The following is a 19,833-nucleotide window of genomic DNA, read 5'->3' as shown; positions in this document are numbered from 1 at the left end:
GTGTGTGTGTGTGTGTGTGTGTGTGTGTGTGTGTGTGTGTGTGTAGGTGGGTGGTGGGGGAGGAAATTAAAGAAGGGGGAAAAATGCCTATATTCTGTCTATCTATGCTTCCTCGCTTCATATTAAAGTGCTAAGATCACTAATGCCTGCAGAATAAGCAATACAAGGGTTACTCGGTCTTTATATCTTATTTTGACTACTTTCTCTTTCCCAAAATTCTCTCCTTCCTTGGTGTCCGAAAGGCTTTTGCTTCTCCCTCCTGATCCATCTCCAACCTCTCAAATCATTCTTTCCTATACTAACTCTACTTCCTCTGTCTTTTAAATAAGTTTGTTTTCTCATCCAACATAATCCTGAGTGATATGTACTAACTACTTCTGTTTTGGCTCCCTCCTTCAAGATGACAACTCCCAAATATATTTCCAGTGCAGACTTATCTCCACGAGACTGTGCCTCAGGTAACCCAAACTCATCAGAGCCAAGATGGTAATTACCCATCTGCTATGGAATGAATGTGTCCTCTCCAAAATTCATGTTGAAATCCTAATGCCCAAGGTGATGAGATTAGGAGATGAGGTATTTGAGAGGTGCTCCTAAGGGTGGAGCCCTCAGGAATGGGATTAGTGTCCTTATAAGAGAGGCCCTAGAGATCCCTTGCCCTCTGCTACCAAGTGAGTACAGAGCGAGAAGTCAACCATCTGCAACATGGAAGAGGATTTTCACCAAACCCTTACTATGCTGGCAACCTGATCTTGGACCTCCAGCCTCCAGAACTATGAGAAATAAATTTGTGTTGTTTGTAAGGCATTTATTTTGTTATAGTAGCCCAGAGTGAGATACCATCCTCCTCTACTCCGGAAAACTGCCTCCTCTTGTTTTTCCTTTCCTAGTTAATGGTACCCCTTCTATCCAGTGACCTAAGCTAGAAGCCTGAGATAAAGTAATCTCATTTATTTTCCCTTACCATCTCTCCAACACCCATGCAGCAGATTTACTGATTCATTTCCTTAAGTGCTTACATCCATCTTTCTATTTGGAACACTACTGCCTAAGCTCAGGCTCTATTTATCTCTACAGTTTCTAATTGGTATCTGCGTCCAGTCTTACCCAATTCATCCAATCTTTCTCTATACTACCACCCAAGTAATCTTTTTAAAAAAATGTGTTAATCTGATATCACTCCTCTACTTAAACCCCTTTAATGGTTCTTCGTTATCTGTATAACATACAAACTCCTGAACACTGCAGACTTCATGATCTGGCCCTTTTTCTCACCATTTCTCCAGATTTTACCCCCACAAAAATAATTATAGTTTCTCAAATGTATCCAGCTACCTCATGCCTTTTTGTACCTGGATTGCCCTTCCCTATTTCATTTTTGTTATCTCTCTATTGTATCACTTATTAAACTGTGCAACTATTATTTGGGTATATATTTATCTCTTCTATGAGAATAAAAGCTCCTCGAGAACAGAGACCATTTCATATTCCCAAAAAATAAAAGTGTCTAGTACACAGTAAACATTCAATAAATTTTGCTGGATAAGTGCTCTGAATAACGTTGTCAAAAGCCTGAGCTCTGTATGAATAAGATGTGCTGTTTTTCAGTTCCTTCCACAATTTGCAAACTCCACATCCTCTGTTTTTTATTCCCAGTAATGACAGACTCTCTGTACCTTAATCTTATAGTCATCTCCTCCAGAGACAAACAATGGCTGCTGCTTATGAAAGTCAATGCCTCGCACTGGACCTGGGGAAGAAGGCAGACAAAATATGTCAAAGAGAGCTATGCTTCCTAATTTCTAAGGTGATTCTTATTCAGGATCTTCAGTTCTACCCCATTCTTTAAACCTAAAGGAAGCAATGTCAAACAAAGCTTAAACTACTCTAGAGGACAATAAATACTTCTATTATTTTTTTAACTTCCTCCCAGAAACTATTATCTTACCATCATGTTCATCAAACTTGTCAATGAGGGTACACATCCGATAGTCCCATAACTGGATGACCCCATTGTGTAAACTGGTCAGGATCCAGGGTCTTTTGGGGTGAAAACTGAGCCCTGGAAAAAAAAAACAAAGAATAATCCAATGAATGAAGTAAGCCCAACAATGTCACCTCCAGTCCATTCTGATAAGAAAAAGGAACAGTTAGGTTAATTCTAGGTTCATTCATTCATTCACTAGATGCCAGAAATTGTGAATTTAAGTTATAAGGTGCTGGATTTTTATTATATTCCATTAAATATGTTTGGGTTTTGCTTTAATTTGCAGTTAAGTAACTTGGAATCAGTCGGTCCTTTCAAGGCTTGCTCTTTAAGTTTTGTTAGGGTAGGTCCACAGCAGCCTTTAGTGTAGGTCTAATTTAGCACCACTCTTAAGGCAATACCCTTCTGAGGTTTCTGTATGATGCCTTGTAGTATTAGGAGGTCTTTCCATCCTGACTAGTAGGAACACAAATTATTCCCAGCCCTATGTGACCTCCAGGGAGTTTCCACCTTCTCCAGTGGTTCTTTCCCAGGCTTTGGGTTCTTCCTTCACATGAATGAGATTAGCATTCAAAGGCCTGACAGGATCCCCAGCAGAACTCTCCAGTGTTCTCTGAGCAGCTCCCTCTTCTCTGGTATTTTGCCCAGCAATTCTGTCTTGGCGTCCCTGAACTCTAAACTCTATCTCCTCAGTGAGACCATGGAGCTCTTCCCACTCCCTGTACTGCAGCCTGGAAACTCTATCCAGGTGGTAAGCTAAAAATAATCATAGGATTCATGCTGTTTATTTCCCTTCTCTCAAGAAGCCTCCTGCACCGTCTGTCATCCAATGTCTGAACACCTTCACTTTATACATTTTGTTCAGTTGTGCAGTTGTTTACGGTAGGAAGGTAAATCTGGTCTCTATCACTCTATCATGACTGGAAATGGAACTTTAAGAAAGTAAAAACTGCCAAAAGTTTGGAGTGTATCCTTTCAAATTTTTAATGCAGACTATATTATTTTACAAAAATAATGATAACATAACGTTTTTCTGCAAACTTCTTTTATCACTTAACTATATGGCGTAGATCTCATTACATTAAGTATTCAAACAAAACCTCATTCTTTTTAACAACTGCAAGGTACAAATGTGCCTTCTTAAAATTATTCTACTGACAGGCATTAAATCTTTTTCCTAACTTTTCCACCTGAAAATAGGGCCACAAGGAGATACTTCAACACACAGCCTATTTGCATTACTACTGCTTTAGGCTAAAGACCTGGAAGTGGGATTGTTCAGAACACGGTATGTGCATTTGACATTTTAGTAGATATTATCTGACTGCAAAAAGAATATATAAATATACATTTCCTGAAGGTATCCATTTGCAGACACTGGACAACGTGGGATGTTATCAGTTATTGTTTTGTTTATTTTATTAATCTAATACCAAAAAATAAAGGTATTCTCATCTTTTTTTTAAATATATCTTTCATTCTAGTGAGTTGTGTAATATTTTCATTTATTTATTGAACATCTACATTTCTTCTTCTAAACTGTCTATTTTTCCATTAGCTTGTTTACTTTTTCTTTATGATACATAAGAACACTCATTAATAGATTAATAGAACTCTCAAATATACTGACAACTTTTCCCCCGACTTTCCTTCTTTTATTGCCCAATAAGAAATTAAGAGAAAACACAAAGATTATAAAGACCCATTATAACCATCCAGGAATTCTTAATGGTACTCTTCATGATCAAGATTCCCACAAGACTTAGAAACTGCTCAAAATCTATTCTCACATTAAAAATGGCCTCCAGTTTTTGAGCTGAGTCTATGCCAAGCACTATAACAAGCACTTTTAATACACTTTCCCATTTTAATTCTCTTTATAAGAGAACGTTAACTATTCACATTTTACAGATGAAGAACTAGAGATTTAGAAATGTTAAGTAAGTCACTCAAGGTCATACATCTTGCTAATGGATGTTTCAGCATTCCAAAGCCAAGCTCATATGACTCCAAATGCCAAGTTCCTAACCACTTAGCTAAGCTGCATCTTACTAAATATTCAAGATATATATTTTTTCCAAATCTCAGAAGACCTTACTTCTCTGCCTTTACCATTCTAAAATTCTAAAAGACTACTGCTGCAATTTCAGTCATTTGCCCTTCACCCTCATCCACTGATACTCCAGAGTTACCATATGTAGGAAATAAAAATGCCTAGTTAAATTTAAATTTCAGATTTAAAACATAAACAATACAGACTTTACTGGAATTATAGGCTTAAATGTCCTGTTTCCAGATAAGAAATAAAGCCCAGTGGAGGCACTGGATGTTGATGTGGTGGTGCACAAAGGCCTCCTTAAGTGAGGTAGCCAGTGTTCATTTCCGAAAACGTTATGGACTTGGATGCGTATTACAGAGGTTGAGACTCAATCCCTAGGGACACTCCCTACAACACAGTCATCGAAAAGCCAACAGGTAACAGGGCCTTGGGGGCAGAGGAACAAAAGTAGAGAACACAGGCCCCAGGTGAGGAGGGTAAGGGAAAGAATGGGGAACGGGCCTAAAGGATCTCCCGAGGTGTGAGAACCATTACAGGTACATCAAACTCCGAGGACACGCCAAAGAAGAGCGAGCTGGAGAACCGCCTGCCAGATCTAACCTCCCTCCTGTCTATGTTCCTTTGGGTTCGTTCCGTGGGTCCAATTAGGCCCACAGGTCTACCTTCTCTCTTCCTCCGTGACAGCGCCAGCCCTGACATCCAGCTACTGTGTCCCCCCCAACTCCCACCCCCACTTTCTCCTCTACTACCTTTGACCCGAGCGCTCTTGGTCTCGAATTTGGTTAGCATCCTTCAGGTCTGCGGCTCCGGGCTCTCAATCCGAGCCCCGCCACTCCCTGCGGCCCTCCGGTTGCCTCCACGTCAGCGGCCCTCAACCGCGACTCCTCCCGGAAGTTCCTCCAAACACAAGCTTCCGGTCTCTGAAGCTCCGGGTCACAGAGACGGCGCTAGTGTGGGCCTAGAGAGGCCACAGCCGGACTGGAGGAGAAGAGAGGCTTCCACTTCGCGGAGAGGCAAGATGGCCACGGCTGCGGGCAGCTTTGTGGCTAACCTGAGAAGTCCGGGTCTTCTTCACCTTTTGTCTTTCTTCGCCCTTCTAGCAGGTGAGGCCTCTCCCACTCGTAAGCTCCACTCTGTAAGGAGAACCCTCCGGATCGGCCCAGCCGCGAGCTCCGCCGTCTCTTCTCGTTCCCGCTGCCCCTCTGTTCCCCGACCCTGGAAATCCGCTTTCTTTTTCGTTCCCACAACAGAAGTTCCCCCTTTACGTGAACCTTAAGGTCCCTTCTCCACCGCAGCACGTCGAGTCGCCCCATTTCCTCTTGCAGGTCTCCTCCTGGACTTCCAGCCCTTTCCCACTTTATCCTGATGCCTCCTTTTCCCCAGGGCTCCAGCCACCCCACCCACAATCAGAAAGGACAAATGTCAAGAGTTCAGCTTCCTTCCCAAAGCTTTTAGACATTTCAGAATGAAGCAGCATCGTTCATTGGGTGCAATGCAGCACTTACAGGAAAGTAGATTCCTCATTTCTTTGTTGATTCCACCATAAACCCACGTCTCTATACTTTGCCTCAGTTTGTCTCATCAGTAAAGTGAGACAAAGGTAGGATATGGGTACTTTTAACTGTTTAGACGGTGAAATAATGGTTAAGGAACGTAAGGCATTTATAATGTATATAAGTTTTTGCTTACACGCAAACATTTATTTTCTGGTATGTGGTTTTCTAGTTTGTCAAGCCCTAAAATGCAAATGTGCCTGTATATAACCATGACCATACGTTCCCCCAAAGGAGAAACTGTAGCCGCCCCACACTATGGGCACACATAAATGAGCTACCAATGTTAGAGTAACTGACAGGTGTGTGGCATAAATTTTCTCCCAATTCTGTTCAGACTCCTGAAAAAATGTCTCAGAAAAATTATTTAAATTGTAGTCTATACTCCTAGACTGGACCCCTTTTATTAACTAATTAGTAATATACATACAGGATAGAAAAGTAGAATTGTGGTCACCCATGCAACCAGAAGCTGGTACATCTAAGGTTAAATGTATTTCCTTTGACAAATGAAATTTTCTCTCTTTTAGCTTCATTGTCAGTTGCTCTACGTAGAATTTGTAATAGCCCTTCTGAGGCACATAGCTGGGTGTATTTTATGTGTTCCAATAATGTACCCAAGAAGTGAGAAGACTGTACATTAACCCCATTTTAGAAAGTATGATATACCCAGGCCATACAGTGGGCTGATAACAAGATGGAGGCTAGTACTATCATCTCTCAATTTTTTCTAACACTTTTATCTTCTGATTAGGTCTGTGCAGGGGAAATTCAGTGGAGAGGAAGATCTACATCCCCTTAAATAAAACAGCTCCCTGTGTCCGTCTGCTGAATGCCACTCATCAGATTGGCTGCCATTGTGAGTTGGGGTTGGAATTTGTGTTTATGGCCGTTGATATAAAGATTCAAGTCCTTGAGCATCTCAGCACACAACTTAGGCTATGTGGGTGGGAGCTGGTAGAGAACCTTTTGTCAAACGAGGCAATATAATTAGAACTAACATTTAGTAAATGATGCATACTAAGCTTCTTACACATGCACCTCATTTAATCCTCACAACAACCCCATGGTGTAGGTTCTATTATTATCTCATTTTACAAATGATGAAACTGAGTGAGACTTAAAGAAGTTGAGTAACTTTTCCAAGATCATCCTGCTATTAAGTGATGAAGCCAGGATTTGAGCCCTGGTGGTCCAGGTTCCAAGCCACGACTCTTAACCACCTAGTAGATCAATAGGAAACTATACTGTTTTCTGAGGAGAAAGAAATCTCATTCTATGGAGTCCATTTATCACCTGCCGTCTGAACTGTTTGGAATCAAAGTGGGATTCTTTAAGGCAGTGAACTATTTGAAGAGAAGGCATTGATAAAGCCAAATAGTTGTAAGGGGGATTAGTGAAGCATTTGGATTTGTCTTTATGCTTTGTAAATGTATTTCAAAACGGTACCATGACAACATGGCTATAAAATTATGAAAAGGGAAAAAGTTGTGATCTGAAGGCTGAATCCTAGTTCCTCTTCTGCTTAACTTGCTATCTTCAGATTTTATTCTTCTGTGGTTAGTAGCTCTGTCAGAACATAGTTTTGCAAGTAAGCAGGACACAGAATCAGATCTTGGCTTCTTCATTAAATTGGTCACCTCTGAATTTCAGTTCACTCCTATAAAAATGGTTAGAATATACCTGCACAAAGCTGAAAGTCAGACAACCTTTAGTAGTAGATGTTTATTGATGATGCTAAGTAGTACTTTGTGATTTTCTGAAACTTTCCAATTTCATAGGAGAAAACTGGGACAACTGAGAAGTGAAAGGCAGTTTCTACTTTTCTACCCATCCTTCCCAGACTATATTCTTATGTTCATTGTCCCATGTCTCTGCTACAGGAAGTACTGGAAGTAGGTTAACTGGTTCCAAACAGTTCCAAATAAGATTTTTGTTGAACTTATTTCTTAAACTGGGTTTGTGGATAGAAAGGAGCCGGTCGATTGTGGGCTGAGATCAGACTGCTGATCTTGCTGAAACTCCATTTTATTGCAAAAGGCTAGGACCCCATCCTTCTGGAGCTGGCCTCCAAGATATCCCCTTTGGGAATGAGTCATTCTGCTCATTCCCAAATGAGTCACGTTCTTAGAGCAGCCCTGTGGGAAGCAGAGCAGTAGCCTCTAGAGATAAAGCCAGGTGCCAGTATAAAAAAAACAAGTGGGGAGGGGCTGGACTCTGGCCACTTCCTCATTAAGATCTTATTTCTTTTTCAACCTCCTCATTTCTGAGTCTTACTTCATCATACCTGCCAGTCCTGAGCAAGCTACACCCTCTTTAATTAGGGTAGCTAGCATGATAAAATTAAGAAGAAAGACCCATTTTTTCTGATTATAATGCTCTGTTTCTCTTGGACCCTTTTAAAATACTTAAAGGGCTTATGTAGGTTTCTTTCCTTTCCTTTCCTTTCCTTTTTTAATTTGTCCCCACAGTATGAGATAAATAGGGATGGAAAAGTTCTTTGTTGAAGGCGTAGAGCAAGTAAGCAAGTTACTTAAGACTACAGTCACTCATTTGAGCCCAGATTAGAATCCAGGTTTTTTCAGTTCAGTGTCACAGCTTGTCTTCTTCCTGTCCTCTTTGGAGCTGAAGTTATATATTTTTTATTTGCCAGACTAACTTTTCCTTTTCCCATGTTTTAAATGTTGTGGCAAGGACTCTTATCTTTTATTTTACTTAGTACTGCCATTGGTAGGCAGAACTTTTTTTTCTTAAGAGTTTATTTGAGCCAAACTGATGACATATGCTTGAGAACAAGATCTCAGATCTCAGATGTTCCCAGGTTAATCTTTACTAAAGTTATTCCAGATTCTGATAGCCTTTTGTATTTTATTATTGTCACTATTAACATGAACTTAAGTATTTGGTATATGTAAGACATAGTTGAATGTTGGAGACCTGCTTCCATGTCTAGATTTTACCGGATCCCATGGAAGAAAAATACTACCTGGCTGGCAGTCTGAAAGTGCTTATGATTTTTGTCTCATGCAGGTTACAAGTATTTCAGTGCCTTGGTCTAGAGCCACAAGTCTCATGCTTGGCTGTGTGTAATAAAAAACCACAAGTGGCGTGTTTTGAAAATACACATACCTGGGCCTCACCTTTTAAAGATTTTAATTTAGTAGATATGAGATAAAGCCCAAGTATCTATTAAAACTCCAAAATGATTCTGATACACAGCCCAGGTTGAGAACTACTACTCTAAAACAAGTTATGAATTACACATTTATGTTTGGGGAGAAGACTTATGGGGAGACAGATCACTAAGGACTTGAGAGGGATGTTACTACATAGAACTCAAGGTGATCCATCCTGTAGTGCAGTGCTTCCTGATCTTTGTCATGTCATGAGGCACATAGAAAATGTTATTTGTACAGCATTCTGACACATACAGAAATGGATGATATTTGTAGGGTATCCATTCATAGGGTAGTGGGTGAATCTGCTCCTGGCTGGGGTTGACCAGTCTGGGGTCCTTGGAAACACTAGGTCCCCAGAAATGAAGGGAATCAATATCAGTACATCTCTGGTCCATTCAAGGCTCCTCAGTTGGGAAGCTGTGTTCTAGAGACCTCAGAGTTCTAGATAAAATTTACCTAAAACTGGCCAAAAGCAGGTAAAGTTATTCCCAAATAGGGCAAAGGAATTGAGATCCAGGGAGGCTACTGAGGCCAACGGAATCTTCACATATATTTTCAGAAAGGAAGATTCAGTACTAGAACAATGACCTAGAGATTTAGAGCCTGCCATTTCCTGGAGAAAATACAGGTTTGACTGCTTTGGTGTCTGCTGTCATAGAATCTTGTATATATGGATAAATGATATTGAGAGAAGAGGGCAAGAAAATGAAAATCACAGAACCTTTCTGACCTTTAACGAATAAGACCTCGTGAGTAGACTTCTTGGGCTCTTTTGTCTTCCATTTCCTCCAGGTAGCCCTCAGGTGTAATGGGAGCCTTTCAGCTCTTTAGTTTGAGTCTAGACATTGCTGCATTTACCCAAATGTCTTGTGACGTGTTTGGGGTATAGATGATCTGATCTGCAGAATCAGTGAGGCAAAGTCTAGAGCTTTACTTTGACCCATTCTGTCCTGGCAGCTTCCATTAGCGGGGACACAGGGGTTATCCATGTAGTGGAAAAAGAAGAGGACCTGCAATGGGTGTTGACTGATGGCCCCAACCCGCCTTACGTGGTTCTTCTGGAGGGCACGCTCTTTACCAGGTAAGAACTGCATGTACCTGCTGGAAACTGCATGCAGAGAGGAGGAAATTCAGTGAGTAGTCCTCGCACTTATGAGTGAAAACTTGCTTTGGCTGCCCTGGTTTGATCAGGGCAGGGGATGGGGTGATCCTTAGAAGAAAAGATGCACCATCAAAAGGAAACATCTTGGTGACCTTATAAGTAGAGCTCTAGTGAATAAGCACCCCAGGGAGGAAGATGGATTGTACAAGGTAGATGAGATTAAGCCTTGAGCTCAGATGGAGTCATAGTCCCCTCAGAAATCAGAGACTGAAATGGAAGAAATGAGTCAGCAGTTTGATTCTCCTAGTTTCTCATTTGTTTCCATCCTTGGGGACAGGATATTGGGCTACCTGACAACCCTCTTGTCTTCCTTCATGGCATTCCCTCCGTGTCGCAGAAAGGTGATGGAGAAGCTGAAGGGGAGCACCAGTCGAATTGCTGGTCTTGCAGTGTCCTTGGCCAAGCCCAGTCCTACCTCAGGCTTCTCTCCTAGTGTGCAGTGTCCCAATGATGGGTTTGGTAAGAGCCTCCAAAAGATTGAGGGAGCCTACTGTCACCCAAAACTCACTGTTGTATCAGTCTCGTGTCTTTCTGTGGCCGGGGAGTGGGGAAGGAGATCTTTCTGTCTGTCTTGTGTCTGTGTATAATATGAGCAACTGACTCCCAAAGAGAAAATAATGTTTCTTTGTCTTTGCCACTTCTGCTTTCCCTTCTTCTAACTCTCCATTTTTCCTTTTTGTCGCATGCTCAGATCCCTAGTTGGCCAGCCTAAGGCTCCCTGATACTGGTGTTTTATTTTACTGTGGGTGGTGACAAGGTGACATTTGCTTCTTTGAGTTCTCCTCTTGTAGAACTCTTATTCCCAACCCTATGATATCCTATCCTTCCTCTTCACCTGGTCTCTAATTGGTAGGTGTCCCAACATCCCATCCCCCTCCTCCCATTCAGGTGTTTACTCCAACTCCTATGGGCCAGAGTTTGCGCACTGTAGAGAAATACAGTGGAACTACCTGGGCAATGGCTTGGCTTATGAAGACTTTAGTTTCCCCATCTTTCTTCTTGAAGATGAAAACGAAACCAATGTCATCAAGCAGGTAATGACTCTGCCAGCTCCTAGCAATTCCAGTTAGAGAATTATTTTTTAGCCTCTCCTCCTGTTCAGAGAGTGTTTCATTCTCCTAGCACGCCCTTTGAAAGACAGTTGCTTCAATAAGGGCCAAGTTTATTTTTCTCATATTCCCCTCCGTCATTTCTCTCTTATCTTGATAGCATTAAAGGTTTTTAGACTGGAAGAAAATGTAAAAGGTATTTAATATGACACAAGGTATAGAGCCCCAGTTAAGAACCCACAGTATGATTTAAAAAAAAAACATTAGGAATTGAGAGATTCAGTTCAATAATTTCTGAAGTTCTTTTTAGCTCTGATATTCTCTAATTCTGATCTACCTTCTTCACTTTAACACATAGAGCGGTTAAGAGATTTGTCCAAAGTTACATGGTAAATTGATGTCCAAGCTGTCTTGAATTTGAGTTTTGATCTCCAGTTCAGTGCTGTTTACATCAGACTACATTGGGAACAGTAGCTGAAAGCTCCCAATTGGGCCAGGTCCTTTAGTACAGGGTAATTTCATCTGCCCCCAAATAAATCATTGAGTCTGTGCCCCTTTGCACCTCTTGACGAGGTTTTCCCTCTGACCTTATAGATCCTGTGTTTGTACCTGGACAACTATAGCTCAGGGACAGATGAGGGAGTAGCTTCAGGATCGAGCTGGGCCCTCTTTCTGGGAAGTATGGGAGGGACTCCACAGCTAGCTGCCTCAGCAGGTTCCATTTCCCTTTCTAGTGCTATCGAGATCATAACCTGAGTCAGAATGGCTCAGCACCAGCCTTTCCACTGTGTGCCATGCAGCTCTTCTCACACATGCACGCTGTCATCAGCACTGTCACCTGCATGAGGCGCAGCTCCATCCAGAGCACCTTTAGCATCAACCCAGGTAGGACAGATCTGAGGCATGCTGGGTGCATTGGGTGGGAATAAGGGGACCAAGCCAAGGAATGTTGGGAGACCATGGTAGGGAAGGAATGAGCAAAGGCAAGGAGCACTAGGTGGGAGAAGTGGAAACAGTTCTGAACAATCGCAGCTTGTCCCAGAAGTGGACGGCAGCAGAGAAACCGACCTGGAGCAGTGGACATAGAGAACATGACTCAACAGAGTCCATGGGGCACTAGTCAGGTATTCCATGCCTTCTTTTTACTTTCTTTCTTATATATGTTGATGTTTCACTGTTTGTGTCCTGCTCAGAAATTGTCTGTGATCCCCTGTCCGACTACAACGTATGGAGCATGCTTAAGCCTATAAATGCATCTGGGACAGTAGAGCCTGATGACAGGGTTGTGGTGGCTGCCACCCAGGTAAGTATTAGTCCCTGATCAGGGTGGGCAGGGCTGGCACAGAAAAGGCTGGCAGGCCTCTTTTGGGCATATCAGGTTTCAGAGTTGTTACATTGGGGAGCTTCAAATGGAGAGGGATCTGGGCCAAGAGACTCCTGGTTTTAGCCATCACTGCAAGACATGAGTATTCTCTTGGCTGGTACAGGAAAGGGTGCCTGGGGTTTGGTTCCAATTTTCATTTTCAAAATGTACCTCCCTGCTTTTTCTGCTGGATCCAGCTGGACAGTCGTTCCTTTTTCTGGAATGTGGCCCCAGGGGCTGAGAGTGCTGTTGCCTCCTTCGTCACCCAGCTGGCTGCAGCGGAAGCTTTGCACAAGGCACCTGATGTGACCACCTTGCCCCGCAACGTTATGTTTGTCTTCTTCCAGGGGGTAAGGGCTCTCTGGCCAGGCGGAATGACAGAGAATGGGGTTGGGGTAGGGGGTAAAGGTGAGAGCGGCCGTTGTTTGGGTAAAATCTCAACACTTGACCTAAGTTGTTATTTAGCAGATTACTTCTGGATATGTCTCTATGTGTTTCCACTTCAGATTCCCCTATTTTAGGACCTGGAAGTGGTATACTGCCTACCCCTCCTTCCCCACTGATGCCATCTACTTGAGGCGTCCTTTGGACCCTTTATACTATCTATCCAGGAGCCCTGAAGCTCCTGACTCCCCCACTATCCCCACAGCCTACCTCTGGAATGAGGGAACAGCAACTGTGGCTGAGTTGGTAGAGGTATGGGAAGGGCAAGAAGCAGGCATAAAGCAGCTGATGTTTGCCTTGGGCCTTACTGTGGCTGCTCTACCCATTTCTAGGCTCAAGAGTCCTATGATACATGTGATGGATGGTCACAACTAGGGAGTGGGGTAGGGAGGAGGTCACAGTCACATGATTGCCTAAGCTAGCCAGCAGTTGAGATGGCATGAGACAGTAGCCTTCATGCCGAGAGCTTTGATGATCTGACCTCAAGGAACCGAGGCTACTTTAACTCTTTGGAATCTCTGTTCCATTTCTCACCATCGCTGCCCCTCAGGAAACCTTTGACTACATTGGCAGCTCGAGAATGGTCTATGATATGGAAAAGGGCAAGTTTCCCGTGCGGTTAGAAAACATTGACTCATTCGTGGAGCTGAAGCAGGTGTGTAGCATGTGTCCCCACCCCCTTCTTTCCTAAAGTTTCCTCCTCTGTTGTCCTCACTATTGTCCTCACTACCTCTTCCCTTGACTTTTCTTCTGATCCCACTCCTTTCTCCCAGGCATGGGTTGGAACGGGAGACTGACTATAAGTGTTGCTTCCTCATCCTTCTCCCAGGTGGCCTTAAGAAATTCACTAGAGCTTTGGATGCACACAGATCCCATGTCTCAGAAAAATGAGTCTGTACAGAACCAGGTAATCTGAGCATCTCTTCCCCTCACTTCCATTTTCAACAGCTCAGAATATGTGTACCCCCTCACCTTGGCCCTATTCCCCAGCAGCCCCCAGGACCCATGAGACAGGACCTTAGGTTGGGTGTTGACTAAAGGATGAACACCATGGCTGTTACAGCTCCCCAGGAAGAACCATGAGTTCAGCTCATGTCACTGGTTCCCTGGGATGGGTAGTTCTCTGATCATCTGGTGCCTAGCAAACTATCGCTGCCTGTCGAAGACAAGGCAGTGACTGGCTCCCTGTTGTCCCCTGGGTTCAGTTGTCCAAGCTGCGCTGCCCCATTCCTGGCATGTCAGACTCCTGACTGAAATTGTCCTCCACTTTTGTCACTTCTTGTTCAAGCCCCTTCCACTCCTCAAGGTCCAGCTTTAAGTCTCTTTTTCTATGAGGTCTCTTCGTGCCGCTCCAGCTCCAGTGACATGCATCTTCTGCTCTGGGCTCCTACAGCACTTACTGACTGGATTACTTATTTTGTATAATTATTTGTCCTCCTAATTCTGCACAACAAATAATAAGTGAAGCATCTACCGAGGATAAAACAGTCCTGAAGATAGTGAGGTTTACCTATGTGAAAAACACAGGCTTCTTTCTTCTTTGTGTCATAATTTAAAAAGAATGGTGGGTGCTGCAGGAAATTCAGAGGACTCGATCCCAAAGCGCTTGAGGAATTTAGATCTAGAATGGCTTCAGGTAACTCCTCAAGCTGGGAACTGGAAGTAGAGAGCATTTTAGACCTAAAAGAGACCTCCCGCTTGCCATTCCCCATAAGTTGATCCTCCTCACCGCCCCCCAGGTGGAGCATCTCCTGACCACACTGGAGGAGAGTGGTGCTGGTGTCCCTGCTGTCATCCTCCGGAGGCTGAACCAGTCCCAGCCTCTCCCACCATCTTCTCTGCAGCGATTTCTTCGAGCTCGAAACATCTCTGGTGTTGTTCTTGCTGACCACCCTACTGTCTTCCATAACCGGTAAGAGTTACCTAGCCTGCATCCTCTTCTTGGAGAGAATCTGCTCTGCAGTTGGGGATCCATAGAGAGAAATGTCTGCTGTGTCAAGAAAGATCACTCTCCTTTCCCCATATTACCCTCTCAAAAACCTCAGGTCAATTTTGTGTTCTTTAGTCAGTGGCCTCTCTACAGCTAAGCTGATCCCCTCATTTGACTTATACTCATCTTACAAAACAATCCTCACCGTAGCCCTTTCCTGCACAGTCATTCTCGCCTGTGGTTCCACCTCTCCCAAGCTCCCCAGCAGCCTGAATTCTCCAGGGCTGCCGGCAGAGGGCATCATCTCAAACAAAAGTATTGGAATGATGATGGGGTTCTTAAGGAGTAGGACAGAGAACTGTCCCTGTTTAGGGCCCACCTGAGGGTGCCACAGACAATATTCTGAAATGTTGCATGTTCTTGCCAAGTGGTAAGTGCATGTGGTTCAGTGTGAGGGTATAGTGTTCCCTACAGTTGAGGGAGCTCCAGAAATAAGGGGTAAGGCCTGTTAGTCACCTCTCTCCTGGTCCTAGGCACCCCTAAATTGTTCCTAACTTGAATCCTGGGCTGATGGGACTTTTTACTCCGGCTGGACTGCTAAAGCCCCCAGCCTCCCTTTCCCTCTTCCAACAGGCCAAAGGAGTTTCTGAGTGAAAATGCTTAAGCTCTGGTTCTCTGGCCCCAGGCAAATAACAATTTCTCATTTATTTTGGACAGTTCTAATGCATAGAGTCAGCTATCTTCCCCTAGTTTGTCATCTGCACCACTTTGGGGTGAGGGCTGGTTCATCATTTGAACATATTGTGGACTTATGTGGCTGACTTGATTTTGTGTGTGTCGTGGGGGGCGTGGCATTTATCAATGGTAAAGGCTGAGAGCTCACTCCTCTTAGCCCTGCTTCTAAGATCTCTCTTCATGGGGCTCCCCAAGTAGTGTCAGGGTAATTTGACCCAGTGTAGTACTACATATCTGTGAACAGATGTGCTAATTTCTCTCCATTCCCAGCCATCCTTAATATAAACATTCACTGAAAGAGTCAGACAATTGCTCTGATGATGTGTGGCAGGCTTCTCTGAAAAGTCATCTTAGCAGTCCTATATCTGCAGCCCAAACAATATAGAAGCATCTCTAGTGTTTAAAGATATCCTAGGGAGGAGATTCCTACATTCTGACCTCATTCACCCTTTCTACCTTGTCTGTCAGAAAAGTCTAACCACTCCCACTCTGACTCCTACCTCTGCATTCTTCACACCTTCTTCAATATGGGATCCTAATCTCTCTTCCCTTCTTCCTGGGTGATAAAAAATGAGATACCAAGTTGCTGCGTAATGGGCATTTGAGGGAGGAAAAGGGTAGGGCTGAGTGTAGCCAAAGCTCATGCTGGCTTTCCTGGCAGCTATTACCAGAGTATTTATGACACTGCTGAGAACATTAATGTGAGCTACCCCGAATGGCAGAGCCCTGAAGAGGACCTGAACTTTGTGACGGACACTGCCAAGGTAGCACTGCCCTGGGCTGGGTGGGAGCACGGGGAACACAGTGAAGATGGTTGGAATGTTACTGTTTGGGGTTAGAAAAAGTGGGCCATTCAGTCCCGCATCCTCGCCCACCACAGGCCCTGGCAGATGTGGCCACGGTACTGGGACGTGCACTATACCAGCTTGCAGGAGGAACCAAGTTCAGTGACAACATTCAGGCTGATCCCCAAACAGTAAGAGCAAATGGGCCCTGGCTCCTTTCTCAACAGGCCACCCTATCCTTTATGTCCCTTGCCTGTCTCCTAAACCTTGGAATTCAGCATGCCTGCATGTCCCTGTGAGGATACCCGACACCCCAGAGAGCTCTCGGCCGGGCTTCATCTGCATCTCGTGAGCCAGCCACTGACCCCCACCTGAGAGTCTTATCTGGCCACTCAGGTTGCTACCCCATGGTTGAATCTCCACTAATAACTCTGTCCCTGGGCTCCAAGTCACGAGGTTCTTTCTTCTCGCTGTCCCAATCCTAGGTTACCCGCCTGCTTTATGGCTTCCTGGTCAGAGCCAACAACTCATGGTTCCAGTCATTCCTCAGGCAGGACCTCAGGTCCTTCTTGGGTGAGCACCTGGTGGGCGTGGGGCCTTTAAGCAACAAAACGTGTAGAGAAAAAGTCATCATTTTGGTTTAGTTTTCATTTTTTTTTCTTTTTCCTCTATTTTTCCCCCGTTTCCCTTTCTTTCCCTTGATATTTGTTGGATCTTTTTCTCTTAACTTTCTCTTCTCTGGCTTTGGCTAGTCTAGGCTCTTCCTATCTCTGCCCATTTACGCTGCACTTTCCACCGACCAAATCCTTCTCTGTTGTCTTCAATCAGGTGACGGACCTCTTCAGCATTACATCGCTGTCTCCAGCCCTACCAACACCACTTACATTGTCCAGTGTGCTTTGGCAAATTTGACTGGCGAGGTGACAGACCTTACCCGAGAGCAGTGCCAAGATCCAAGTAAAGTCCCCAATGAAAACAAGGATGTGAGTGGTAGTGGGTTTTGGAGGTGCCCCAAGGGTCCCTTTCTCTTGGGAAAATTGGAGGATCTTCTAGGCCCAGTTGGACCCAAGGGCTTGAGATGGAGAGGTGGAGGGATGTAGCCCTCTGAACTTGAGTGTTAAAGAGGCAGTAACCTGGGTGAAAGGGACCATCTGAAGGGTAAAGGGAGTGAGTGAGAAAGGGTCACTTCAGCTGTACTCTGGCCTGTTTTCTTGTGCAGCTGTATGAGTACACATGGGTTCAGGGCCCTATGAACTCCAACCAGACAGACCGGCTTCCCCGGTGTGTGCGCTCCACGGCAAGACTGGCCAGGGCCTTGTCCCCTGCCTTCGAACTTGGGCAGTGGGGCTCTACTGAGTACTCTACGTGGACTGAGAGCCGCTGGAAAGACATCAGCGCCCGGATATTTCTGATAGCCAGCAAGGAGCTTGAGGTGAGACGGGGGAGGAGTAGTGGCAGAGATCTATTTGATCTCTTTCTGTTTCCTCTTGTCTCATACACCCTTCCACCTCCATTTGCCCCAGGTTTGCCACAAGAACCTACTATAGGTCTGTCTGTTGTCAGCCAATATACCCCCATTAGGAAGCTCGTCTTCACTGATAGGCTAAGACTGTGTTCATTCTGGGGATATGCTCCCATAGAGGACCATGGAGATACTCTTTACCCTCTGGTCCCCAGGTAGCCCTTCCACAGCTCCACTCCCACTGGCAGTACCACCTGGCATAGCTGGGATGAGTCAGCCCAGTGTTTATCGAGCACTTGTCACATGTAAGTCAGTAATGTAATTGCCACAAGAGAATCAAAATTAGTGGATCTTGCCTTCAGGATGCTAAGATTACTTAAAATTTAAGTAATACAGGATTGAAGCAAGAACAGAGGTACTGTACTTTTCAAATGGGGAGACTGAGTCGAGATTGGGAGATATTGTCTATGATCGTTCAATACTTGGTACTTTGAGACAGCTCCAGAATATCCGACATCCTGGCTCCCACCCCCAGGCAATTACCCACACTGCACTGAGATAATCTGAGAGCACCTCTCTTCCCCCTGCAGTTCGTCACCCTGACGGTAGGCTTCGGCGTCCTCGTCTTCTCTCTCATCATCACCTACTGCATCAATGCCAAAGCCGATGTCCTGTTCATTGCTCCCCGGGAGCCGGGTGCTGTGTCTTTCTGAGGAGAACCCCAGCTTTTCCTGCCAGCTCTGCGGTTCACTTCCTAGATCATTTGTCCCTCTGGGACAGAAACCACTAGTTTGTCACTGGAACCTCTCTGGGCCTGGCTAAGGCTGAGATTAACATAAAGAAGTGGAACTGCACAAAGGAGACAGTGAGATAAACAAGTCCCCTCCCTCCCCATCTCCCCCTTCTGTTCTCCTCTTCCCCATTTCTTCTTCTTCGCCCCTGCCAGCCTCTGGGATGACAAATAGAAGCTTTTTGCTCCTATTTAACTCCTAGTTGCCCACCCTAACTTACCATTCTTCAGGATCCCTCTTCTACGCTTTCCATTCTACCCTGTACTTTTCTCTGCTCCCCGCCCCACCCCTGTACCTAAACACCTTCCTGACCAGGAAGGACATGAAAGGTTGAATGCCAGGAACAAACTACAAGGAAGCCATTAGGAGAAGGACAGGGTGATCTGTGGGCTGAGCCTCCTGTCTCCCTCTGACATCCTGTCTCCAGGCCCATAGATGGCACATCAGGGTAGGTGTGCTGCTGGGTGGGTATCCCACCTCCAGCCCACAGTGCTCATTTTTATTAAGCTGTAATATCTATTTTTGTTGTTTCCTTTTTCCTTTTTGTGTGTGTGTGTGTGTGTGTGTAAATATATAAATAGCAACTTTCATTAAAATAGACTATCCCACATGACCTGTTATACTTCCCAGGCACCCTTGTTCAGTGACCCTGGACTGGAAGTTACAGAAATGTTACCTCGCGTGCTGTCTTCTGGGACTCCAGAGGCCCAGGAAATAAGGCTCTGTCAACACCAGCTGGCGTCCTAGAAGAATGGCTCCTTCTGCCCCCTCAGAGTCCTGGTTTCCTTCTCATAAGAACGATGTTAGCAGAGTTTCTTTCCACCTTGGTATTTGGCAGACATTTCTTTATTCACTTTTATACACTGGTGATAGTACAGAAATGAAGGGGGGATACAGACCTTAAATAGGGGTGAGGGGAGGGACAGATACACTCCCAACTAGGTGTGATCCAGTGTGATAAACAGAGTAATTACAGAATATCCAGGATGTCCTGGTAGAATTCGGGGTAGTGGGGTGGCATTTAGAAAGGTTGCACACAGGAGGAGGCATTGGAGGTATGATTTTAGAGTCACCATGTGTGGAGGCACAGAGCCAAGAGAAGGCACCAGTCACATTGGGGAATGAGGAGTTACTCAATATGCCCGCACTGTAAGGGTCATCAGGAGAAGCAAGAGCCAAGTAATGAAGGCCCTTGGGCGGCATGCTGAGAAGTGTGGGCTTTTGTTGATAGCGGGCATTTTATAGACCAAAATGAGTGGTTTTGGGACTCTTCTAGAAAGAGAACCTCAGCTCTTTGGAGATACTCTTAATTCCCTGGGTCTTAACGGAGGCAA

General features: G+C 44.6%; 2 protein-coding genes across 5 annotated transcripts in view; one reads left to right on the top strand and one right to left on the bottom strand.

Moving 5' to 3' along the window:
- Positions 1-4,953, bottom strand: part of COPA (coatomer protein complex subunit alpha) — a 41,897-nt gene extending 36,944 nt beyond the window's left edge. For both annotated transcript variants that reach the window (XM_011373068.2, XM_011373069.2), the window contains exons 1-3: positions 4,796-4,953; positions 1,949-2,062; positions 1,677-1,750 (exon numbers count right to left, since the gene is read on the bottom strand). In XM_011373068.2, coding sequence (XP_011371370.1) covers positions 1,677-1,750; positions 1,949-2,062; positions 4,796-4,835 — 228 coding nt within the window. In that variant the 5' untranslated portion in view covers positions 4,836-4,953. The remainder of the gene's footprint in view (positions 1-1,676; positions 1,751-1,948; positions 2,063-4,795) is intronic.
- Position 4,954: 1 nt separating this feature from the next.
- On the top strand, positions 4,955-19,271 carry NCSTN (nicastrin). Of its 3 annotated transcripts, XR_896655.2 has the most exons (18): positions 4,955-5,149; positions 6,354-6,458; positions 9,736-9,859; positions 10,218-10,399; positions 10,829-10,974; positions 11,724-11,874; positions 12,183-12,292; positions 12,550-12,702; positions 13,347-13,451; positions 13,626-13,703; positions 14,536-14,708; positions 16,123-16,225; positions 16,342-16,437; positions 16,732-16,819; positions 17,075-17,229; positions 17,466-17,678; positions 18,299-18,947; positions 19,130-19,271. XR_896655.2 is itself a non-coding variant. In XM_011373065.2 (17 exons), the coding sequence occupies exons 1-17, from the start codon at positions 5,065-5,067 to the stop codon at positions 18,419-18,421; spliced, it is 2,190 nt and encodes a 729-aa protein (XP_011371367.1). In that variant the 5' UTR covers positions 4,955-5,064; the 3' UTR covers positions 18,422-19,110. The 3 variants fall into 3 exon arrangements, 2 of the variants coding, with proteins under 2 accessions (XP_011371367.1, XP_011371369.1); XM_011373065.2 differs by lacking the exon at positions 19,130-19,271 and having other exon boundaries at positions 18,299-19,110; XM_011373067.2 differs by lacking the exon at positions 19,130-19,271 and having other exon boundaries at positions 4,960-5,149; positions 10,278-10,399; positions 18,299-19,110.
- The last annotated feature ends 562 nt before the right edge of the window (positions 19,272-19,833 follow it).

Source organism: Pteropus vampyrus, unplaced genomic scaffold (assembly GCF_000151845.1).
Source record: "Pteropus vampyrus isolate Shadow unplaced genomic scaffold, Pvam_2.0 Scaffold217, whole genome shotgun sequence".
In the NCBI taxonomy this organism is placed as follows: Eukaryota; Metazoa; Chordata; class Mammalia; order Chiroptera; family Pteropodidae; genus Pteropus; species Pteropus vampyrus.
The sequence above is the reverse complement of the archived record's forward strand: the minus strand, read 5'-3'. Positions and strand labels throughout refer to the sequence as shown.